We start from the raw sequence: 26,996 nt of genomic DNA, 5'->3' as shown, positions 1-26,996 counted from the left end.
TAAGTTACACATTGGTCGTAGTGTTATCCGATTGCATCAAAGTGAACATGGTCTAATGTTACCCAGTTGAGTGCAGTGAGATTTTTAAATGCATGCTTGTTGCCGCCCCTCTAGTTGGGCCATTACATTGCTCTTTGCCAGACCCTTAATCTTTCTAGATTATCAGGGTCTGGACTTTCCAGGCTACCAAAACACAGCTCAACTAGCACAATGCTAACTGTGGAGCAATTTCCCCAATGACGTTGATAATAATGAGAAATATCAACAATGAAATAATGAGTGTTTAGAATAGTGGATAGTCTTGGCACTAAACTTCATACTTTGTCCGTTGTTGGGCCCTTGAAGTGGTTGGATATTTCACAGTAATAGTGAAGATTAAATCACACAATGAACAATATCATTTTTGGAACACCAATTTTATACAAAGAAGAAAACATTAGTATCCTTACTGAAATCATTTATTAAGAAAATTTAACAAATGCAGATGTGTGACAATGTTCAAGAAGTAATGTCAACTTTTTTACTATGTCACACTGAAAAGGGCTAAGTTAGCTAATTAGCAAACAAATGATGCTAATATGGAATGTTTCTGCACTTGTGAAAAGGAAGCAAATCGCCCCCTAGCATACCTTGGTAAAAAAAATTCATGTATGTATACTAAGGAGTCATGTGGTGTTGACGATTTGAAATTTATGGTCTTTCTCCACACTGGACCTCTTCATGAGGTTTCTCTACAGTATGTATTGTCACAATGGAATCGTAACATTCTGAAGGCTTCTCTCCAGAGTGTGATGTCACGATGGATTTGGACAATTCTGGAGGCTTCTCTGCAGAGTGTGATGTCACAATGGATTTGGAAAAAAAAGGAGGCTTATCTCGAGAGTGTGTTCGCATATGGCATTTGAAACTCACAAAGCATGTAAATGTTTTTCCACAGTATGCACATCTATATGGCTTCTCACCAGTGTGCATCAGCATATGATAATTAAGATTTGAAATTTGTGTAAAAGCCTTTCCACACTGGACACATTGATGAGGCTTCTCTCCAGTGTGTATTCGCATATGAACTTTAAGACTTGACATTTGTGAAAACCCTTTTCCACACTGGACACATTTATGGGGCCTCTCTCTAGTGTGTACAAGCATATGCATTTTTAGATTTGACATTTTTGGAAAACCTTTTCCACACTGAGCACATTGATGAGACTTCTCTCCAGTGTGTACTAGCCTGCGCTTTTTAACACTAGATAATTGTGTAAAAGCATTTCCATACTGGAAAGATTCATGAGGCTTCTCTTCAGATTGTGTTAGCATATGGCATTTAGCATCTTCAAATGCAGATTGATGAGGCTTCTCTCCAGAGTGTACTTGCGCATGACCTTTGAGATGTTCAACATGTAAAAAAAAAATTCCACAGTGGACACATTTGTGCAGCTTCTCACCAGTGTGTGTTAGCATGTGGCGTTTAAGAGTTGACTTTTTTGCAAAACCTTTTCCGCACTGTACACAGCTATGGGGCTTCTCTCCAGTGTGTGTAAGAATGTGGCGTTTAAGAATGGAAAAATATAAAAAAGCTTTCCCACAATGGTCACACTGATGACACCTCTCTCCCGTGTGCATTAGCATGTGGGTTTTAAGATGTGAAAGGTAAGCGAACGTTTTTCCACACTGGACACATTTATGAGTGTCCACGTTAGTATTCTGCTTTTGCGAATCTCTAGTGTGTGTAAGCATGTGACGTTTAAGATCTGAAGGCTTTTTAAATGCTTTTCCACACTGGGCACATTTATTCAGCTTCTCTCCCGTGTGTACAACCATATGCCTTTTAAGAGTTGAAATTTGTGAAAAACCTTTACCACACTTGAAGCAGTTATGGGGCTTCTCTATGTGTCTAACCATATGGATATTAAGATTAGACATTTGAGAAAAACATTTTCCACACTGGGTACATTGGTGAGGCTTCTCTCCAGTGTGTGTTAGTATATGTCTTTTAAGAGTTGAACTGTATGAAAAACCTTTTCCACACTGGGCACATTGATGAGGCTTCTCTCCAGTGTGTGTTAGTATATGGCTTTTAAGAGTTGAACTGTATGAAAAACCTTTTCCACACTGGGCACATTGATGAGGCTTCTCTCCAGTGTGTGTTAGCATATGGCTTTTAAGAGTTGAACTGTATGAAAAATCTTTTCCACACTGGGCACATTGATGAGGCTTCTCTCCAGTGTGTATTAGCATATGGCTTTTAAGATTTGCACTTAATGAAAAACCTTTTCCACACTGGACACATTTATGAGGTTTCTGTCCAGTGTGAATCATCATATGTACTTTAAGATATCTTCGTGTTTTAAATGCTTTTTCACACTGGGTACATTGATGAAGCTTCACTCCAGTGTGTGTACGCATATGGCTTTTAAGAGTTGACTTTTCTGCAAAACCCTTTCCGCACTGTACACAGCTATGGGGCTTCTCTCCAGTGTGTGTTAGCATATGGCGTTTAAGAGTTGAAACGTGTGAAAAAATGTTACCGCATTGGGCACATTTATGAGGCTTCTCTCCGGTGTGTATTTGCATATGGCTTTTAAGAGTCGAACTGTATGAAAAACATTTTCCACACTGGGCACATTTATGAGGCTTCTCTCCAGTGTGTATTTGCATATGGCATTTAAGTTGTGCACTTAGTGAAAAACATTTTCCACACTGGGCACATTGATAAGGCTTTTCTCCAGTGTGTATTAGCATATGGGTTTTAAGAGTTGAACTGTATGAAAAACCTTTTCCACACTGGGCACATTTATGAGGTTTCTCTCCAGTATGTATTAACATATGGGATTTAAGATGTGAAATCATATAAAATGCTTTTCCACACTGGGCACATTGATGAGGCTTTTCTCCACTGTGTATTAGCATATGGGTTTTAAGAGTTGAACTGTATGAAAAAGCTTTTCCACACTGGGCACATTTATGAGGTTTCTCTCCAGTGTGTATTTGCATATGGGATTTAAGATGTGAAATCATATAAAATGCTTTTCCACACTGGGCACATTGATGAGGTTTCTCTCCAGTGTGGATTCTCATGTGGAGTTCAAGACGTGTTCTTGTTGGAAATGCTTTTCCACATTCCGGACATTTATGAGGCCTTTTTGCAGTGTTCTGCTTTAAATTCAATTCAACAGTGTGTGTTTGCTGGTGTTCCTCAAGCAGATGGAGGTCATCATTCTGTTCTTGAATCTTCTGTTGTGTTGAATGTTGCTGTTCTGATAAACCTGGAAGCATTACCATACGAGTTAGAATCGCAGACGTTCCAAAACCACATTTTAAAAAAAAATTGGGGCACTATGTAAAATGCAAATAAAAATAGAATATGATCCTTCTGCAAATCAAAGCCTCATTTAGTTGCAAAAAATGGCATTTAAACTCTATTGTGCAAAAAAAGACATGAGTAAGATATCGACATTGGCCCAGAACTTCGCATGCACGCGGCCAATTTTTTATGAATTTAAATTCGACAGTGGAGTGTGACAGGATTGGGAGAGAGATGGACCAACTAATATGGTACGGGCGCTGTAACCAGTTGCCGTTCACCCTGTTACGAGTTGCTGAACCACTGAAACGATTTTTGGAAACATTATTTTAAGGTACAAAAACCTTTTTGGTGTTGCTTTAAAGCAATTCTCTCAACAATTCCAGGACAATTTAAAAATGGTAGAGTACAATAGGAATAAGTGCATCAGTGAGTGCTGTTTTTAAATGGTCGAGTGTCAGTTCTACTCACTGCGTTGCAGTGCTGGAGACGCACCCCGTTCACCCCGTCGCATCGCGTTGGGAAGTTCAGCTGTTGCTGCACCAACAGGCGGCACCAGCCAATCAAATTACGGACAAGCGAACAACAGACTGCACCAGTAGGGCTGGGACAACGCGTCGACTTAATCGATGACGTCGACGCAAAAAATACGTCGACGCAAAATATGAGCGTCGGTTCGTCAAGCTAAATATTTTTAATTTTACACCTTCAGTGTTTTCCATACGTTGACTAATCTGTGGCTGGGCACCACGAAATCAAAACCGGCCACCACACATTGATGTTCTATGTTGTAGGCCTACTATTTAAATTAAAGATAAGATAAAATAATTTCATTGAAGATAAAATAATTTCATTGAGCTGCACTTTTTACTCACACAGCCTTTCCTCGCCCCGCCTGCTCTCTCGTAACGAGCCCGCTGCTCCTCCTCTGCATGTGCATTTAACAAAATCACGATTGTTGAAGGATTGTTGTTGCCACATAGAAGCACTGCATAGAACACAGTGGGCTAAATTGCTATTAAATCCGCTTAGCATCGTGACCATGCTGCGCAAATTTGCAGCATTAAAACTGCTGAATTAAAGTTAAAGTAAACTCTGCTAAGGTCTTATCACAACACAGTACATTGAGGAGACTAAACTAAGTTAAGTTACAGTATGCAATCGAGCAGTATCTCAAAGCTAACGTTAGAATACTGTTTGGGTGTCAAGTTTAGCATGCTTACTTGCAGCTGCTTATTCGTTACTCATGCAGGGCTCATTTTATTGACTCTGAATGTTTGCAAAATCCCGATGTAAATGGAAAAGTGTTTTCCAAGACTCAAAAGTGCTTGTCCAAAGGAGACGTACGAACCGTTATTTGAACTAACTACATGAATTGCATCCACACATCAGCAGCCTTTAACTGTGTTAATGTTAATTGCAAGGATTCCCACACGAACGTCTTAATATGACAGGCACTCAATTAGACATACACTACTGAACTTTATTGAATGCTACCTCTGACTAAGAATGCATTACTTTGCACTTGTATAGTCTTTTATTTTGGAATCTTAAGAGCAATAAACATATATTGCAATGTTAAAGAATTCATGTTTTTTTCATTCAGATGTGTAAATAAACATGTATAAGTTGCTATTAGTGAATTAATGGGGAGATAATCGAATCGAAATCGAACTGAAAAAATGAATCGTTAGATTAATCGATGCATCGAAAAAATAATCGCTAGATTAATCGTTTAAAAAATAATCGTTTATCCCAGCCCTATGCACCAGCCAATTAAATTACGGTTATACGTAATTTACGTATACGTACGTTCACGCACAACACTGCCTACTATGCAAATTCCTTGAAGTAGGACTATAACCGTAATTTGATTGGTGCAGCACAAGTTGAACTTTTCGACGGGGGCGATGGGAGCAACGCAACGCAACTGACCCACAATTAATTTCTGCAACGGATGACGTAATCCCATGTAAAGTGAACGAGATGCGTCTCTAGCACTGCACTGCACGCAACTGTGTGTAAGCATCGTAACGGCTCCCGCACACAACTGTGTGTAAGCATCGTAACGGCTCCCGCACACAACTGTATGTAAGCATCGTAACGGCTCCCGCACACAGCTGTGTGTAAGCATCGTAACGGCTCCCGCACACAGCTGTGTGTAAGCATCGTAACGGCTCCCGCACGCAACTGTGTGTAAGCATCGTAACGGCTCCCGCACGCAACTGTGTGTAAGCATCGTAACGGCTCCCGCACACAACTGTGTGTAAGCATCGTAACGGCTCCCGCACACAGCTGTGTGTAAGCATCGTAACGGCTCCCGCACACAGCTGCGTTCCATCAACGCATGCCAGTGGGTGCTCCCGACGGTAGCTATGCAAATGACTTAAAGGAACACGCCACCCAAAATCAGTAGTGATATATGTTCTTACCGTAACTTTCACGAGTTGAGTCGTACCTCTCCCGCGTCGGTAGGTGCACTCAAACGCTCTGTCGCGCGGCGCGAATGTGTTAGCATGTTGCTATGCTAGCGGGCTCTGCCGTGGCCGTAGAGAGAGGCACATAGCAGTATTCAAACACCTCCACGTTTTACCTACTTAAATACAGTTGCACGAGTAGTTGATGAAAAATGTTAGGGCACACAACATGAAACGTGACGATTTTCCAAGCGAATAAACATGAGAACTACAATGTGTGGCTCAATAGCACTTGGGAGTACTTCGACCTAGCGTGGTAATATTATTAACACCTAATTGTAGATCCTATCCACCACAGATTTTAGAATCCATGCTGGATCGACCCTCAGCCTCTCCCTCCCCTCTGAGCGAGAGAGGCACACACACTAGAGGTGGTGGCTGGTTGTTTTAATGTAGGCTATATGGGTGATGCAGCGCTGCTGACGTGAGGCTAGAAAGCCCTTGCCTGTTCTAGAAAGACTGATCTAATGCAGCAAATATATTAAAAGGCAAAAGTCGTACATTGGCTAGGCCTATCCCCAGAATATCAGCAGCAAACTCAGTCTCTGTCGCGCAAAACAGTCTCCAAATAAAACGCACATCGGCCTGTTGCCTATTCTGCCAGCTTGTGACAATATATTGTCCAAAATGCTTGATTGCATTGCATTCTCCACATTTTTAGCTACATTTTCATGTACCACATCAGCATTTTTGTTCAGTGAATCTTTTGTAAATTGCTTTACAATTACCGTCGGGCCCTTGTCAGCAGACTTCGGCTTGCCTCTTGCCATATTCACTCCTTGTCTTCCGATGTCATTTCTGAGTCATCTACAGATGTTCACCTCCCTAAATAGAACCAACTTCAACCTGTGTTATATCCTAGATGAGACTGCCTGGGTTATTTTGTTTAGATATTAGCCTATATATAAAACACATAATTGTAGCCTACCATTCAGGGAATAGGCATTTAAAAGAGAGACAGAGAGTGATATGACTAAGAAATGACATCGGGCGATGGCAGTGCGAGATGTTCAGAACGTAAGAGCTAAAACTTCTACAAACTCACTAACATCCACAGCGGAAAAAGAAGGTAAGAAAAATAGTCGGAAAACTTAGATGTGTAAGGCAAGCAAGCAAGTTTGGCGGTTGTTACTAATTAATTTTATAGCAGGCCATCGGACAAATATGACGCCTCGATATTAAAGAAACTCCGACTCCATTCATTCTGAAAGTCCACCGCACAACAATGCAACGTGCATGTTCACATTTTTAGTAACAACCGCCAAACTTGCTTGCTTGCCTTACACATCTAAGTTTTCCGACTATTTTTCTTACCTTCTTTTTCCGATGTGCGTTTTATTTGGAGACTGTTTTGCGCGACAGAGACTGAGTTTGCTGCTGATATTCTGGGGATAGGCCTAGCCAATGTACGACTTTTGCCTTTTAATATATTTGCTGCATTAGATCAGTCTTTCTAGAACAGGCAAGGGCTTTCTAGCCTCACGTCAGCAGCGCTGCATCACCCATATAGCCTACATTAAAACAACCAGCCACCACCTCTAGTGTGTGTGCCTCTCTCGCTCAGAGGGGAGGGAGAGGCTGAGGGTCGATCCAGCATGGATTCTAAACTCTGTGGTGGATAGGATCTACAATTAGGTGTTAATAATATTACCACGCTAGGTCGAAGTACTCCCAAGTGCTATTGCGCCACACATTGTAGTTCTCATGTTTATTCGCTTGGAAAATCGTCACGTTTCATGTTGTGTGCCCTAACATTTTTCATCAACTACTCGTGCAACTGTATTTAAGTAGGTAAAACGTGGAGGTGTTTGAATACTGCTATGTGCCTCTCTCTACGGCCACGGCAGAGCCCGCTAGCATAGCAACATGCTAACACATTCGCGCCGCGCGACAGAGCGTTTGAGTGCACCTACCGACGCGGGAGAGGTACGACTCAACTCGTGAAAGTTACGGTAAGAACATATATCACTACTGATTTTGGGTGGCGTGTTCCTTTAAGTCATTTGCATAGCTACCGTCGGGAGCACCCACTGGCATGCGTTGATGGAACGCAGCTGTGTGCGGGAGCCGTTACGATGCTTACACACAGCTGTGTGCGGGAGCCGTTACGATGCTTACACACAGCTGTGTGCGGGAGCCGTTACGATGCTTACACACAGTTGTGTGCGGGAGCCGTTACGATGCTTACACACAGTTGTGTGCGGGAGCCGTTACGATGCTTACACACAGTTGCGTGCAGTGCAGTGCTGGAGACGCATCTCGTTCACTTTACATGGGATTACGTCATCCGTTGCAGAAATTAATTGTGGGTCAGTTGCGTTGCGTTGCTCCCATCGCCCCCGTCGAAAAGTTCAACTTGTGCTGCACCAATCAAATTACGGTTATAGTCCTACTTCAAGGCATTTGCATAGTAGGCTACACACCCCTTGACTGTCGGGAACACCTACTGGCATGCGGTGACGCAAAGCAACTGTTTGTAAGCACCGAAAGTCCACAAGCCTGATTTTTGCTGACAAGCTCCGCCAGTTCGTTCTCGCTCCAGAATTCTGTTTTATAACTGTAATCAAATTCTGTAGTTGTTACAAACCAGGCATTACAGATTCAATGAGGGCAACGTACCAAAGGGAAAAAAAAAGAGAGAAAAAAAGACACCGAACACCAGGCACTGGTACAAATATCGGATCAAATGTGAAAGGTACAAAACCCTAATATCAAACTGTTTAGTTACATGTGTAATACTTGAGATTAGTCTCTGAAATTACTTACTTTCCAGCCGATAATCATGCTCTTGCTCATCCTGTTCTTTCTTCACTGTTGTCACATCGTCACTGTTGGAACATTCATGAGGCTTCGCTCCTGTATGTGATGTCACAATGGATTTGGAACATTCTGGAGGCTTCTCTCCAGAGTGTGTTTGCAAATGGGTTTTGAGCCCCAATAAGTGTGAAAATGCTTTTCCGCAGTAGGCACATTTATTTGGCTTCTCACCAGTGTGCGTCCTCATATGGGAATTAAGATTTGAACTTTGTCTAAAAGTTTTTCCACACTGGACACATTGATGAGGCTTTTCTCCAGTGTGTATTAGCATGTGGGATTTAAGATGTGAAATTTGTGAAAAATGTTTTCCACACTGAGCACATTGATGGGGCTTCTCTCCCAGGTGTATTCGCATATGAGTTTTTAGACTTTGCATTAGTGAAAAAGTTTTTCCGCAATGAGCACATTGATGAGGCTTCCCTCCAGTGTTATCGTCATTTTCAACACTGGAGAATTGTGTTAAAGTGATTCCAGACTGTTCAGATTCATGAGGCATCTCTCCAGAGTGTGTTAGCATGTGGGTTTTCAGGTGTGCAACGTCTGAAAGAAAAACTCCACAATGGACACATTTATGAAGCTTCTCTCCGGTGTGTGTTAGCATATGGGTTTTAAGAGTTGAAATTTGTGAAAAAGTTTTTCCGCACTGTTCACATCGATGAGGCTCCTCTCCAGTGTGTATTAGCATGTGGGATTTCAGACCTGAAATTAGTGAAAAATCTTTTCCGCACTCGACACAGCTATGGGGCTTCTCTCCAGTGTGAATAAGCATGTGGGGTTTAAGATGTGCACACTCTTCAAAAGCTTTTCCACACTGGGTACAGTTATGAGTGTCTTTGATGGTATTCTGCCTTTGCTTATTTCTAGTGTGTGTAAGCACGTGGCGTTTAAGATCTGAAGACTTTATAAATGCTTTTCCACACTGGACACATTGATGAGGCTTCTCTCCAGTGTGTATTCGCATGTGGCTTTTAAGATTTGCATTTGCTGAAAATGCTTTCCCACACCGGGCACATTTATGAGGCTTCTCTCCAGTGTGAGTTACCATATGGTCTTTAAGACGTGTTTGTGTTTTAAATGCTTTTTCACACTGGGTACACTGATGAAGCTTTACTCCAGTGTGTGTTAGCATGTGGCGTTTAAGAGTTGAACTGTATGAAAAACATTTTTCACATTGGACACACTTATAAGGCTTCTCTCCGGTGTGCGTTCTCATATGGACTTCAAGACGTGTTCGTGTTGTAAAAGCTTTTTCACACTCTGTACACGTATGAGGCCTTTTGCCGGTGTTCTGCTTTAGATTCAAATCAACAGTGTGTGTTTGCTGGTGTTCCTCAAGTGCACTCAGGACCGTGAAACTCTTCCTGCAGACTGTGCAGTGGTAGAGACTTCCTTTATGTTGCATGTGGAGTTCATCATTCTGTCCATGAGTCTTCAGTTGCATTAAAGGTTGGTGTTCTGATATACCTGGAAGAGTTAATGTGCAAGTTAGAATTGCGATTGTTCCAAAACCTCATTTATCAGGAACTATGTAAAATGTAAATAAAAAACAGCTATGATCTGCAAATCAAATGCACATTTAGTTGCAAAAAAATGCTGTTTAAACTTTATTGTGCAAAAAAGAAACCATATTTAGACGAGTGAGATATCGACATCGGCCCAGAACTTCACAATCGGTGCATTCCTAATGGAAAACGTCAAGAGGGCATTAATGTTTCTTGGGGCGTTTTCAGACCTGTTTGGTCTGCAGCAGGCAATAAATTGATGATTGCTTAGGTCAAAACGCATCTGTGGACATGGTCTAAATAAATGAGCAAATGAGAAAAAGCTTGAGAGTTAACTTGCTTAATTCAACTTTAGAGTTACCACTGTAGCAACAGCTTTACGGGCAGATCTCCTATTACACTGTTTGCATGTGTCACTTTTGGCAAATTGTGGAGATTGAGAACGAGTCCCGACTGAGACTAGAAAATAATCTGATTTGCGTTGCCACATACTAATAATCTGATTTGCGTTGCCACATACTAAGCCAAACTATCTATCAAGCATTGTTTGTACCTCCTCACACTTCCACGTGTGTCCACAGTTCATGTTATTAGGATAAATCTTGCATCATTTAGAAAGTGCAAAACAAATGAAATGTACCTAATTTTAGTCCTTTAGTAGTAGTAGTTTGTTCTAAAATGTTCTAAATATATAGCATGAGTTGTGTTTTAGAACTGTAGTCAAATTTTGTAGCTGTTACAAACAAGGTGTTACAGATTTAGTGAGAGCAACGTGCTGAAATAAAGTACTGTTGAATAGATACCAAACATGACAGAGATGGCTTTTAGCTAGTTGGATGGCAGTAGGCTAAGTAAAATAGCAATGTTTCACAGCTAAGGTTAAAAAGAATCCTGGGATATGCCTGATTGACAACGGAAGAAATGGAACTAACGACTAGAACTAGTAATGGCAGTTTGTCCTGCAAGTTGAGAAATTAGTTGATATGTGGCAGAAAGAAGTCGTTCTACAAACAGTTTTAGCAATTAAAATGTTTAAATTATAACAGGAAATGAACACAACACATCTGGCAACAGTGGAATAAGCGGGATAATGGACTCCACAGCATTCAGTTCACCTAAATAAATGCACTTACAAGGTGTAAAACTCGGGGCCATTTTACCACCTTGACCATGCATTTGTTTCTGTGAACCGAACGCCGTGTCTTCCATGATCCCTTACTTGTGTAATACTTGGGATTAATCTCTGAAATTACTTACTTTCCAGCTCATCCTCTTCTTTCTTCACTGTTGTCACATCGTCACTGTTGGAGCAATCATGAGGCTTCATTGGCTCTGTTGGAGGCACATCGTCACTGTTGGAACGATCATGAGGCTTTTCTCCAGTAAGTGATGTCATACTGGATTTGGAACATTCTGGAGGCTTCTCTTCAGAGTGTGTTTGCAAATGGGCTTTGAGCCCTGTAAAGTGTGAAAATGCTTGTCCACAGTAGGCACATGTATAAGGCTTCTCACCAGTATGTGTCCTCATATGGAAATTAAGATTTGAAATTTGTCTAAAAGTTTTTCCACACTGGACACATTGATGAGGCGTCTCTCTTGTATGTACAAGCATATGGGTTTTAAGATTTGAAATTTGTTTAAAACCTTTTCCGCACTGAACACAGGTATGGGGCTTCTCTCCAGTGTGTGTCAGCATGTGGCGATTAAGACCGGTAAATTGTGTAAAACATTTTCCACATTGGGCACATTTATGAGGCTTCTCTCCAGTATGCATTAGCATGTGGTTTTTAAGGTGTGAAATTTGTACAAAACTTTTTCCGCACTGGACACATTTATGGGGCTTCTGTTCAGAGTGTGTAAGCATATGGCGTTTAAGAGCAGTAAATTGTGTAAAAGCTTTTCCACACTTTGCACATTGATGAGACTTCTCTCCAGTGTGCATTAGCATGTGGCTTTTAAGGCTCGACATTTGTGTAAAACCTTTTCCACACTGGTCACAGTTATGGGGCTTCTGTCTATTGTGTGTGAGCATGTGGCGTTTAAGATCTGAAGACTTTATAAAGGCTTTTTCACACTGGGCACATCGATGAGGCTTCTCTCCAGTGTGTATTAGCATGTGGCTTTTAAGATGTGCATTTAGTGAAAATGCTTTTCCACATTGGACACACTTATAAGGCTTCTCTCCGGTGTGCGTTCTCATGTGGACTTCAAGACGTGTTTGTGTTGTAAATGCTTTTTCACACTGGGTACACCGATGAAGCTTCACTCCAGTGTGAGTACGCATATGGATTTTAAGAGTTGAAATGAGTGAAAAACCTTTTCCACACTGGGCACATGTGTGAGACTTCTCTCCAGTGTGTGTCATGATATGGAAATTAAGATTTGAAATTTGAGAAAAACATTTTCCACATTGGACACACTTATAAGGCTTCTCTCCGGTGTGCGTTCTCATGTGGACTTCAAGACGTGTTCGTGTTGTAAATGCTTTTTCACACTGGGTACACCGATGAAGCTTCACTCCAGTGTGAGTACGCATATGGATTTTAAGAGTTGAAATGTGTGAAAAACCTTTTCCACACTGGGCACATGTGTGAGGCTTCTCTCCAGTGTGTGTCATGATATGGAAATTAAGATTTGAAATTTGAGAAAAACATTTTCCACATTGGACACACTTATAAGGCTTCTCTCCGGTGTGCGTTCTCATATGGACTTCAAGACGTGTTTGTGTTGTAAAAGCTTTTTCACATTCTGTACATGTATGAGGCCTTTTGCCGGTGTTCTGCTTTAGATTCAAATCAACAGTGTGTGTTTGCTGGTGTCCCTCAAGTCCACTCAGGGCCGTGAAACTCTTCCTGCAGACTGTGCAGTGGTAGAGACGTCCTTTTTGCAGGTTCTTTTGCATTATACCTGGAAGAGTTACCATGCGAGTTAGAATCACAGATGATCTAAAACCACATTTCAAAAAAAGTTGTGGCACTATATAAATTGCAATATCATCTTCTGCAAATCAAAGACACATTTAGTTGGAAAAAATGCTGTTCAAACTATCGTGCAAAAAACAAACCATATTTAGACATGAGTGAGATACTGACATCGGCCTATAACTTGACAATCCCTTGCAGAAACCTAGCAGAGGATGAGTTCTTCATTCTGTCCATGAATATTCAATTGCATTAAAGGTTTGCATAACCCTTATAAAACCCTTATTTCCAAAAAGTTGTGTAAAATGTAAATAAAAACAGAATTTGATCATCAGCAGTTGTGTAAAGCCATATTTAGTAGCAAAAATGCAGATTAGTATTACCCTGGAAATCCAGAGTTCTCGCAAGCGCACAGTTGAATTGTGTATGCGAGACACTCTGGCAATGAGCAATTGATGCACGTTACTTTCCCCCCTTGCATCTCGTGGAACCAATCAAATTGGTGTATCTGATATGCGGGCCAGAGGCATGCCAAACTGATGACAACAGAGTTACGACGTTGGAGGTCAGTAAACATTGATTGTAGTGTTATCCAATTGCGTCGAAGTCCGCAATCATTCAGAGTAAGCATTGGTCTAGTGTTATCCAAATGCGTGCAATTAGATTTTCAAATGAATGCTTGGTGCCGCCCCGAGTTGGGCCATTACACATTGTTCGTGGCCTAATCTTTCTAGATTACCAGGGTCTGGATTTTCAAGGCTAGATTAGTATCACAGATATTCTAAAACGTTATGTTGGGACACTGTCAGAGGTGTCATGCCCATTGAAGTCACGTGATATTCTAAAACGTTATGTTGGGACACTGTCAGAGGTGTCATGCCCATTGAAGTCACGTGATATTCTAAAACGTTATGTTGGGACACTGTCAGAGGTGTCATGCCCATTGAAGTCACGTGCCCCCTCTGACCCCCCACATCATTTTTTTGACTTTGTTGGCTCCATAATAAGCCATAGCCTATAACGACTCAAATATAAGACCGGTCAGCAACAGCCTTTACTACTTTGCAGAAGAAGATGCTGATATTGTCATCCCAAATGAGTGTCTGGCAAAGGACAGGTACATAATGACAGGGACTATTCACAGGGAGGAAGACAGATATACAAACATTTTACATGGAAGCAAACTCAGGAGTTTCAACAAGCCATATTTTGAGAAGTATCAGTGGTTGGAATACCACAAAATAAAATATGCTGCCTTTTGATTTCCGTGTTTTTGAATGACAGGTTTTCTGCTGAGGGGTTCAGGGATTGGAAGACTGCTTTGGAGACAGGGAAATACTTTGACCGACATGACGCAAGCCAACACCACAAGCAACTTTTTTTAAAAGTGTACTTGATAAATGATCCAGATGATGCACAGCTGTTGGCACAGACAGCCTAACAAATTGAGCTTAAAACAAAAGAAAGGGAGAGCAGATTACAGGCAGTATTCAGCCTTGTAGACATGGCATCTACACTCGCCAGATTGAGATTGCCCTTTCGAGGCCATGATGAATCTGAAACGTCAAAAACAAAGGTGTTTTCCGAGAAATAACAGGATTAGTGGGAAGATATGATGAAGTTCTTCATACCCACATCGAATTGTAGGGATGGTCCGATACCAATACTGGGGATCGGGCCGATACCGTCCTCATATACTCGTAAAAAATTGGTGATTCCACGCACCGATACCACGTACATTTTGCAAAACGAAACTGGCTGCCGCAAGTGCTTTGTCAGTTAGGAGGTGAACTGAGGCATAGGAAAGTATGTTGGCGGTTTGGGCTCATTTCAAGATAAGGGATGATGACAACAGCAAGGCAGACTGTAAGTCATGTTCAGCTAAGGTGTCGAGAGGAGGGAAATAAAGTATGTCATTTAACACCAGCGATCTAGTCAAACATCTGAAGAGGCATCATAGCCCTGAATACACACAGTTTAGTAAAGCTAAAGCAACTCAGCAGCCAACATTAACACAGGTTTTACAGAAGCGTGAGAAGATGTCCAGAGATAATCCACGGGCACTAAAAATAACAGAGGGAATTGCATACGTTATTGCACTTGATGACCAGCCATTGTTGGCTGTCGAAAATATAGGATCTCGACATTTTCTTGGCATACTGGAGCCGCGATACAAAACTCCCAGTCACCACTACATTACAGACGCTATGCTACCAAAAGTGTTTCATGAGGTGAAAAAGCACGTCAGTGGCCTGTTGTGTGACGTTTCGGACTTAAGTTTTACAACAGATATTTGACATTCAGTTAGGGATCGGTCAGCCTGCAAAACGACTACAGCAGGATGTACAGACCCGCTGGAATAGTACATTTGACATGATCCAGTCCCTGATTGAGCAGAAATGGGCTCTGGGAATTTTTGTGTCCGAATATGAACTCTCTGATAATCTCACGGCTCACCAGTGGGCACTGCTGGAGAAGACGGTGACTGTTCTGGGTCCGTTTGAGGAGTTAACACGAACAGTTAGCTCTTCTGTTGCTATGGCAGCACATGTGATTCCTGTTGTCACTGTACTGCAGAGATTTCTGTCTAGAGAGACCGACGATGACCAGGGAATCAAAACTATGAAAGGGACCTTAGCTGCAGCTGTCAGGAGGCAATTTTCCGATGTGGAAGAACAACCCAAAAAGTACTTAAGCTAGTTCAGATCACATTGCTGACTGAAATGTTTGTTTAACTGAAACATGGGAACGGTCACTGTGCCAAATAGTTTAATTGTTGTATAAAAATAGTCTTCTAACCTGTGTTCTAAAATAGTCTTCTGTCTTCTTTTCTGGGAGCCTATAGTTACTTTTGCGGCAGAAATATCGGTATTGGTACTCGGTATCGTCAAGTACACAAATAGGGTGACCAGATGAGATTGGCTGAAATTCGGGACGCTTTTTTTTTTCGCGGGGGGTGGGGGGGTGGGATGGTAGGCTAACAGCGAATTTTCAAACCTGTACCAAAACACATTTTTATTCAAACATCAAGAATGCCTCAAAATACAACAGAGAAATCATGAACTCAAAATGGCATTGTGGGGAAAAAAAAAAACAATGACTGCGTAACAGTGCAAATCAGACCTTTCAGAATAAGGATAATAGCCTAACGCTAATAACAAGCCTTGCCAAAATTATGGGTCATTAAGTAAGAATACAAAATAATTGTTAGATTAAGTAGATTATGTTAAAACGACATGGACATTAGGCCGAACTTGCGACGTATTTTTTTTGCACACACGCTGGCTTTGCCTGCTGCGCTGCCTGCACATTCAATGTCCTCGGCTTCGCGAAATCAGTGCATATTCGCGCCTAATTATAGAACGTCAAAAAGAAACAAAGTAGCCGGGCTGCATCCAGACACTTAGCTGCCGTCGGGGGCTGCATGCAGTCGACTCAGGGCAGGATTCGGGATTCGGGACAACTGCTTGGATATCGGGACTGTCCCGAATTTTTCGGGACGTCTGGTCACCCTATACACAAATTAGGGCTGCACGATTATGGCCAAAATAATAATCACGATTATTTTGATCAATATTGAGATCACGATTATTTATCACGATTATTAATTAATTTTAGTGACAAAAATATTTTTCCCTTAAACATATTGGACTTGCTATCTGGCTCACCCAAATTCTTCCCCTCACATTTACTCCCCAAAATTACTGCAAATATAGATTGACTGCGACTTCCAAACTTCCAGCTTGCTACTTTGTTAATATTTGGGGAAACGTTAACGGCAACACAGTAATTACAAAGTATTAAGAAATACTGTTAATTTGATGCTTTTTAATTCATTTATAAATGGTGCACTGTCAATTTAAGACCCTTTGCCAGATCCACTCAAATAGCCTATGGCTAGTGCTGTGCCCACTCAGTTTGTAAATGGTCAGTAATGGGAACTGTTGCCATTGCGCTCTCTCTCGTGCACGCTCAAATGCGTTCCCAATTAAATGGAGTAGCATAACGTAGTTAGATCTGCTGCAATGGAGATACTATGTCTCTCGATGTAACAAGCTGTTTTGACATTGACATTGTAAACGTTCTTTAGGAAGAGTGTAAAGCAGTTTGCAGTAGCCTGAAGTTAATCACAACGTCGTCTATCGCTGTGAAAAAATAGCTAGCTATGATAACCTAATTATATGCTTGGCAGGCCGGATTAAAGTGTGGCGGACCGGATCTATGATAAACTAATAAATGCTCGGCGGGCCGGATTAAAGTGCGTGGCGGGCCGCAGTTTGGACACCCCTGGTTTAGTCATTAGTTGATATGTAAAACACTGACGTGTAGGCTACAATTTCATTATTGTTCACTCGTTTTGAGTAGGCTGTGTCTTGAAACGCATATGCATTGTAGGTTGCACATGTAGCTTATAAAATACATTAATATAATTCACGGATCCCGTCGTTAGCTCAACTCTTATTATAGGCTATATCGGAGGAAGCAAACAAGGACTAAAAGTTAACGTGATAAAAAGGCATGTGTGGTTTGATGTGATGTGTTTCACGGTATGAGTTGAGAGCCCTGCTTTGCTTAAGTTTTTGGTTAACTCCACTTGCCTGAAATCCGAAATATTTTCGAACAACGGATGATCCGTTTCGAGGGACAAGCTCTTGGCCTGCCGTGCCACACATTTGATTTTTGATCGTCGTTTTTTTGTATAGTCTAACTAGCCTACTAATAGTTAACATAATGCTACTAGTCCACAGTGCATCCAAACTGAGCATTGCATCAGGCTGAGCAGTGCAGGGAACAGTTGTCATTAGTAGGCTGCATGCAGGCACATTGTTTTGTAGCGGAGTGTTCTATGGGTTGCCAGGTTGGTTCAATGGGTAGAGCACGCATTTTTAATATCGCTCGATCACGCAAATTTGATCGTGGGAAGCCAAAATCGTGATCGTGATTAAAATTCGATTAATTGTGCAGCCCTAACACAAATGTAAATACTCATACATCGTATCGGTTTGAAAAAAAATGGTGTCGGGACATCTCTATCGAATTGGCTAAGAAAACCCCTAAGGTGTACCCAGTTACCTTTCTGTCAGAAATTCAATGATTGGCTGCAAAAGAAGTCAGAAGAAAAATAAAAGATGAAAAGAAGGAAGCAAAATTATTCTGTGTGCCGTGACACAACTTCAGACTCCGCTAAACAGGATCAGTTGTCAATTATTCTCCATTTTGTTGACAAAACAGCCAATATTCAGGAGAGCCTAATTGATTTTGTGCATGTGAAAGATACAACTGCACAACGGAGACAACGGAGAAATACAGCCTTGAAGTCAGCAACATCAGAGGACAGGGATATGATGGCTGTGCTGCCATGTCATGTAGGGGCGTACAAGCGATTATAAAACTGACCAATGACCAGGCATATTTTGTGCATTGCTATGCCCATTGTATGAGTCTTGTAGTGGTAAAAATATGTCTTGTAAAAATATACCCTCTAACAACTTCTTTGGAGTCATTGAGGAAGACAGATATCCAAACATTTTACATGGAAGCAAACTCAGGTGTTTCAACAAGTCATATTTTGAGCATGATGCTGCTTTTTGGTTTCTGTGTCGAATTTTTGGATGACAATTTTTCTGCTGAGGGGTTTAGGGATTGGAAGACTGCTTTGGAGACTGTGTTCATGGAAGGTTCCGCCAAAAGACACTGGCTGTTTGTCATAGTCAAGGACGGATCCCTCAAAGCTGCTTTTTCAAGTATGTTACGTCATTAAATCTCGCCGAGCACTGTTCCAATGTCAAGGGTGCTTTACAATTCTATCAAGTGCTGAGTCCTTCGTTCTGAGAATTTTCGAGGATGCATGTGTGTATCCTCTGCATGCTTGGAACACCCACAATCCTGTGCGCATATTTATGGAAGATTTAAAATATGTACTAAACAAGGCAATTCACTGTATTTAAATGTAACCATAGTGTTATTGTCACTATGTAAAGTAAACTTAATGAAATATGGGCTCAAATAATTTTGACAACTTTGAACTCTCACACTGTAATTGTGTAAATAAGGCAGGTATAAGGAAGGGTATTAAAACATTTTCTAATGATAGCTATTGCGAGCTAAATATTACTTTTCTCTTAACGACTTTGCTTAATAGTTGCCACGTTATACACGTGGGAGAATGACTGGTGCATTCATTGTTTTTCAAAAAGAAGCGGGCAGGAGGCATGATGTTCAATAACACACACCTGCAGCTTCCTGCACACTCGCTAGTCTGTTCCATTGTGTGTTTTCTGAACGCTAAGAAGCCTTGCCTCGTCTTTGAAGACTAAGCACAAATTCTCGACTTTGAAAAACAACTATAGCTTGTTCAATGATATGAAAAATTAGTTGATGTGGAAATTACCCCAGAAGACCCAAGACACTGAAGTCCTTGAGTAAAACAAGATGGGCAACACAAATAGCCATCATCATAGATTCTGTGGTGGAGACATTGGATCAGATTGTTGCATCTGACAAGGACACATCAGTAATGGCAATGACAATGAGAAGACATGATAACCTTCACAATCAGCATAGCAACTGCTTTATTTGGCATAGCACCACCAGTTGTACCCTAGCAACCACCACTATGATGCCACCTTAGCAAAACACCATTGATTTTGAATTCTGCTTCCATCTGGTGGTCTTAAGTAGAATTGTGTCAGTGACAGGTACACTTTCAAAATACTTGAAGGCATGGACATCTGCACAGATGTAGATCTTGTGTATCATTGCAAAATGGAGTTGTCCGACTTGGAGAGACAATGTTTCTAAGGAGTTGTGGAATGAGGCAGAAACCGTGGTGTCAAAGACTGATGTTGAATAGAAGAAGGCAAAGAAAGGTTTCAAGAAGACTGGATGACAACTGGTCAAACCAGACACTAACAAATCAAAAGGAGAAGGTGAAGGTTATTTTTCACTTTACCACTCTTGACCTCTGCATTTAGACCCAACCTCTTCTCAAACACTCAGGCAGCCCAACAAAACCATAATTAGAGAAGATCCCAAACCTCAAGCAGCATACTACTGTGTGCATACTACAAAGGGGATGTAAAACAGCATACTACTGTGTGCATACTACAAAGGGGATGTGAATTCAAGTCAAGCTGAAATTGGAATACAAACTCCTGATACACAGATTGAACAGGGAAAACAAATATTACCCTGCAAGATTATGGCTATTTACCAGTTCCTGCTTCAGAATGGTCTTGTTGAAGCATATCCTGACATTAGCAAACTCTACCAGCTCATTATCACTCTGCCAGTCGCATCATGCAGCAATGAAAAATCCTTAAAAATCCGTAAATAACAGCTTGCGCACCACAATGTCGGTGTGACGGGAGCAACACGACGCATCAGACCCACAATTTAGTTTTGCAACGGATGACGTAAGCCCATGTAAAGTGAACGGGATGCGTCTCCAGCACTGCAACGCACGCAACTGTGTGTGGGAGACGTAAGGGATTCCTTTTGGAGCCTTGTGGTCCAAAATGCGGCAGCCAGAATCCTGATGAGGGCTAAAAGGACAGACCACATTACACCACTCCTCAAACACCTCCACTGGCTACCAGTTCAGTACAGAATTGATTTTAAGATTCTATTATTGGTTTTTAAGTCTCTAAATGGAACTGGCCCCGTCTACCTGAAAGACCTATTGCAGCACTACACCCCTACCAGGTCTCTCAGATCCCAAGAAAGGCTCCTCCTGGTCCTACCCACTACCAGAACTAAACATGGAGAAGCTGCTTTTAGCTCATATGCCGCTAAAGCTTGGAACTGCTTACCTGAGAACACAAAAACCAACTCCAACAACAAGCTGTTTAAAAGTAGGCTAAAGACGCACCTCTTCTCCCTCGCCTATGCCTTTCCATCCCAACATTCCTTAGAGCTCTCCTCTCCCTCGTCTATGCAAACACTTTTCTGGTTTTAGGGATTTTATGGTTTTTATGGATTTTATGGTCTTATTATTAAACATTTTTGTCTCGCCTTAGCTTTTATTGACATATACATTTAAAACTCTATTTTTGTACTATTTTTTTTAATGTACATTTTTAGAGTATAAATGCACTTTCCCATTTTTAATTTTTATTTTTGCATGTGAAGCACTTTGAATTGCCCTGGTACGAAAATGTGCTATTTAAATAAATCTTGTCTTGCCTTGCCTTGTGGACAGACGTTGGGGTAGGCATAAAAGTCCTTTCATTTAAAGCAAAACAAAGTCAGACTTCAGCACCTTTTTAAGGCTAATGTAAGATTGTTCTAAGGTCACATACCAATTTAAAATCATAACATAAAAACTGCAATGATACTGTTTTTAAAATCATGCCTGCAAAAATTTGAGCATACAGTTGTCATCATCATGTCTTGACATTAAGTTACAAAATAGATACTCTAGCTCAGTGGTTCTCAAATGGGGGTACGTGTACCCCTGGGGGTATGTTAAGGCACTCCAGGGGGTACGTGAGATTTTAAAATGTACATATATTTAAAAAGTAGAATCCATGCAAAAATATTTTAAAAACACTTATTTAATAAATATTTCAGGAAAATATAAGTTCATAAAATGAATTCTATATATTTCAGTAGGCTATTCAATTTCATTATCCTAAAAACCCAGAGCCCCCCCCCCCCATACCAGGATGGTTCGACCCAACCTGTCACATGCCACCCGCCATCACCTGTCAAAACTCAAACGATGGAGTCGTGGTTGAAGCGTAGCGGTAATTCTTGTGAAAACACGGAGGGACAAGTGACAAAGAATGCGCTGGTTAGGGGGTACTTGGCTGAAAAAATATTTCACAGGGGGTACATCACTGAAAAAAGGTTGAGAACCACTGCTCTAGCTTAGTTCTCAGATATAGGAGGGCTGCTGGTTGTTCTGTTAAAGTATTTCTGTCCCTCGCAAACTGCATTAAAATGGTATGTTTAGCAGCCAGAATTTCACAATTTTCACAGGAAGAAACCCCCGAACCCCCTCTAACATGATGCATGTAACCTGCGTTGGGTTGAACCTGCGTGCGTGGTTCAGCCCTGCACATGCTCGGACTCAAAACCGCGAAACAGCAGCACCTCGGATCGGGAGTTGAGTGTGCTGACAATTGAGCTATTTGAGAAATTGAGCTAAAAGCCAGCTCGCATGCTAGCTTGAAGGGTTGTTCGACTCATTGTCATGATGAAAAAGACCCTGGGTTCAAATTATTCTGGATTTACACTTTAAGATTATGCATATCAAATACTGTTAAATAATCTAAGATACATGGGATTTGTCTCCGAAAGTACTTACATCCTGGCAGATCATCCTCCTCCTCAATCTTCACTTCGATCTCTGCTGTTGTCTGTAATGTTTCATCGTCAGTAACGCTGGACTCTGCAACGTCCGTTTCAGTTTGACAGTCAAGATCTACAAAAGGCTTTTCGTCTCCATTTGGACATGCAATCATATGACCATATTCCTCCTCTTTTATATCTTCTTCTTTCAACATCACGCTCAGCAGGTCAACCTCCTGCATTTCAGTGACATTGCCACCAGAATTAAACAGCAGTCCAAGATCCATGTTCCCAGCAAACCAAAGATGATCCCATCCAACGCTTTCTATAGTGAGAGCAAGACAAAAACAATAGAATGCCTTTCAAAACCTTTTCTCGAAAATAAAGAAAGAAAGAAAATACTACAAAACAAAATTAACTGACATGATCAACTGGCCTAACCGCCACCTCTTGGTCTGGGCTATGTTCAAGTAGGTACACTTGTTAGCACTTTAACTTAAACATAATTTACAAAGAGAATGCATCACACTGAGAGACTGTGAGACACAAATGTTTGCACCCTATGTCCTCTGTACTGTGTGTGTGTCTGTGTGTGTGTGTGTGTGTGTGTTGTTTGTCCTCTGTAAAATGGACGTGCCCAGTTTGAACTAGTTCACTTTCCAAAACCACAATATTACAACAGATCATAAAACTTTTTTAAAAATGTATTTGTTGTATTATTTATTTATTTTTAATCTATTTATATTATTGACATTGTTTCTTTTTAGATAGCCTACTGCAAGCTGTGGTTCTTAATGCATGTTATGGTTCTTATGCATCTTATGGTTCTTTGTTATGGTTCTTAAAGAAGCACTATGAAGATCTGGTTAGCTACGCTAAACGCCCACTAGCTAGCGAGCTAGCCATCAAGAAACCAAGCTAAACATATACAGGGTTCACAATAAAATGGTCGAGCAAACACATTGTTCAAGAGACTATCAAACCACATTACAAAGACGAAGTTCACCCAAGGGTAGGCTATAGGGCTGGGATAAACGATTCTTTTTTCAACGATTAATCTAGCAATTATTTTTTTGATGCATTGATTAATCTAACAATTCATTTTTTCAGTTGATTCGATTTGATTATCTCCCCATTAATTAACTAATAGCAATTTACATTGATTTACATATCTGAATGATGAAAACATAAATTCCTTAACAGTGCAATATATGTTTGCTCATAAATATCCAAAATAAAAGACTATACAAGTGCAAAGTAATGCATTCTTAGTCAGAGGTAGCATTCAATAACGTTCAGTACTGTATAGGTCTAATTGAGTGCCTGTCACTTTAAGATGTTCGTGAGGGAACCCTTGCAATTGCAACACTTAAAGGCTGCTGATGTGTGGATGCAATTCATAACATAGTTAGTTCAAATAACAGTTTGTACTTCTCCTTGGGACAAGCACCTTTGAATCTTGGAAAACTATTTTCCATTTACATCGGGATTTTGCAAACATTCAGTGTCAGAATCAATAAAATGAACCCTGCATGAGTAACGAAATTGACAAGCAGCTGTAAGTAAGCATGCTAAACTCGACAATTAAAAAGCGCTCCACGCTCATGGACGGATTATGAACTTTTGGGGCCCTGGGCCCAGATGTATTAAGGGCCCCCCATTAATTTTCACATATGTGTGGGAGGGAGGGTTTGCACATTTTTAATTTGTTTGATGCGATTTCCTGTATTCTGGTGCATTTTGGGGGGATGGCCAATACTTTAATTCAATCAGATTCATAGCCTACATCCTGATGTGTTGATATTGAGGCAATGATTCCATGCAAAGGCTTGGGCTTCAGGGCCCCCTGACCCCTTGGGCCCGTGCAGTAATCCATCCCTGTCCGCGCTCAAATTCCATCCACATTACACAAAACTATAAAATAATCTAAACTTCATTCACTCTCAGTGTATAGATCTGGACAGACTTGCGGAACAGGCTGCAGGGCAACAGTCTGACAGCCTGCATGAAGATAGGCATTAATGGGCCAACAGAACGGAGTGCAATTACCAAAGGGCCGTTGAAATGTTCTTTTTAAAGCCAAGGAGGATGGATTGTAGCGATGCTAGTTGTCATCTCTGCCATAAGTAGTGACTAATCACATTTGCACATTTTGTTGTTTTGCACTTTATTTTGCAGTTGTTATATAGTTTGTAATAGTCTTTGTTAAAATCGCACAAATATTTTTGAAATATTTGTATACTGTTGTATGTTATTACTTTGTTAACTATTATTTGGAGATGCTGATTATTTATTTAATGTAGTATTTAATAAATAATTGTTAAATGTACAGAGCCTGTAGTGTATCACACAAACAAGACGCCAGCACCCACACCCCCGGTCGAACCGACACCATAACACCTCCACTTACCCTTTCTCTGTCAAATTATTTGCATTTTCTCCAAATCCTTCTTTCTTTATCCTTACAAAACCATGAAAGCTGAGCACCTATATGCCATTACGCTACATGTCACGTATATTATAAATGTTATTTGAAAGTGAGGGTGGCAGCGTGCCCACTCGTTTAAAAGTAACGTCTCCAGTTCTGACTTGACGGCAGTTGAAGGAGCTAACCAAAACTCCAACAGAATTCAAGCTCTCACTTGCAGAGACTGTGACTGTCGGTAGGCTAAAGCATCAGTTGCAAAGCATCAAGTTTCCCGATAAATTGCTAACAAAAACGTTAAGCCAACGTGTTTGCTTACATTCAGTGTTGTTCCGTTAATGTTTTGTCAATTGTTTGCAAATGCATCAGTTAAGGCTAGCCAAAATACAGTGATAATAGAAGAATAGCTACGCTAGCACACCAATTCATGTCTTACAAACCATGATGAGCAACTCTCTCGAGTTATTTTACCCCGAAGAACAGAACATTCTTACTAACCAAATACAAACAGTATGGAATTGAATCTTCTATATTTGACTGGATATTATTCAACTAGCTGCTAGAACCCCAAGTTAAACATATAGATGTCTCACCAAATAAATATACACAGACACCGGCTGCTCCGCATACTATGATCTGTTTGGTGTCAGACGAGACGTGTATCAAGCTTTTATCCCCACAAATTGCAACATTTCTGAAGCAACATCAACGAAAGTCCTAAACTTTCTGAGGACGCTGTAAAATATCCATGCATAGCCTACTACACGAAATAAATTAATTCCTCGTGGCTGGCAAACCAACCAGAAAACTGTACCCTACTGCCACCGCGTGGAGTGGAGTTTGACTGCAGGAAACTGAATCTGGCTTTCAGGGGGGTATTCCCTTTCTATGGGTATTCCAGAAAGCGGATTTATTATGTTATTATACGGCTCTTCACAATGCAAGTAGAACGCTCCATTGACTTGAATGGGATTTCCGAAAGTTCTAGCGGTCATTATTTCTTGGGAAAGGACCTCTGAAAACAAGAATGACCGCTGTCAATGGCAACGGAGTTTGCGCTTGGAACTTCATTCAAAAGTGAAAGCAGACGGTTGATCGATCAGCTGTGTTCTAAAGAATGTTTGATTCAAGTTCAGCGTGTGTTGCGAACTATTTGTTTCTCAGCAAAAGCCACGACGAAACGGTAACAAATAAGTGTAAAGAGACATATCATGGAGTTTATTTTTTCGTTTTGGCAAGTACGGCTCTTCACAATGCAAGTAGAACGCTCCATTGACTTGAATGGGATTTCCGAAAGTTCTAGCGGTCATTATTTCTTGGGAAAGGACCTCTGAAAACAAGAATGACCGCTGTCAATGGCAACGGAGTTTGCGCTTGGAACTTCATTCAAAAGTGAAAGCAGACGGTTGATCAGCTGTGTTCTAAAGAATGTTTGATTCAAGTTCAGCGTGTGTTGCGAACTATTTGTTTCTCAGCAAAAGCCACGACGAAACGGTAACAAATAAGTGTAAAGAGACATATCATGGAGTTTATTTTTTCGTTTTGGCAAGTAGCCGTATAATAAGTGGGATAATGTATAGAACGCCGGTCATTATGGGAAAATAAGCCCCTTCAGGGCGAAACAAGACCCCTCCGCTGGCGCGTCGGGGTCCGGTTCGCCCTGTCGGGACTTATTTTCTCCATAATGACCGGCGTTCTATACATTATCCCTTACTTAACCCAGTCCCAGAGTAGCCTACGCTGTAAACCTGGGATTTCAGTTACAAAATGATCAGGCTATGTAGGTCACTATGAACTTAACCTAGTAGCTGGTAGGTTTTGTTCAGGTTATGTACTGGTATTTAATGTTGTGCATAATTTGTTCCGGTGTTCCAGTTTAGATGGTGAGCAGTTCAACTGGTGATATTTGCATAAAATCAGTGAATATTCAACAAGACCCTGCCTACTTCTTAATCTGCTCTGCCTCCGATAGTGCAGGTTTAGGCTACATTTTCACGAAGTGTTTGCAAGTGAGACAATAACGGATATCGCTGAAAACATCGCCCCTGTATGTCTAATACATGTCCGTTTAAGCATTATCCACAAATATGACACATACTGAATGAATGGAAAAAAATAATACTAGCGATCTAGCTGGGATTCGAACCATGCATGGACAAGAAAGTTGATCAGATTAGCTTCTATATCGTCTATACCACTACACTACAAGCCGTTGAAATTAATGCAGGATTTGTATGTATATATTGCACTTTTAGTCAA

At 41.0% G+C, this 26,996-nt stretch overlaps 1 protein-coding gene across 1 annotated transcript; it reads right to left on the bottom strand.

Moving 5' to 3' along the window:
• Positions 1-382: 382 nt before the first annotated feature.
• Positions 383-25,467, bottom strand: LOC143120286 (uncharacterized). Its single transcript, XM_076281364.1, has 5 exons — positions 25,331-25,467; positions 22,329-22,637; positions 11,355-13,004; positions 8,545-10,059; positions 383-3,263 (listed from the first exon to the last, which is right to left on the bottom strand). The coding sequence occupies exons 2-5, from the start codon at positions 22,597-22,599 to the stop codon at positions 691-693; spliced, it is 6,009 nt and encodes a 2,002-aa protein (XP_076137479.1). The 5' UTR covers positions 22,600-22,637; positions 25,331-25,467; the 3' UTR covers positions 383-690.
• Between the last annotated feature and the right edge of the window lie 1,529 nt (positions 25,468-26,996).

This window comes from Alosa pseudoharengus, unplaced genomic scaffold, assembly GCF_046254945.1.
Source record: "Alosa pseudoharengus isolate Yale_2024_CS ecotype anadromous, Long Island Sound unplaced genomic scaffold, YU_APseudo_1.1 YU_APseudo_1.1_scf_1, whole genome shotgun sequence".
Classification (NCBI taxonomy): Eukaryota; Metazoa; Chordata; class Actinopteri; order Clupeiformes; family Clupeidae; genus Alosa; species Alosa pseudoharengus.
This window is presented reverse-complemented; position numbering and strand designations above follow the sequence as displayed.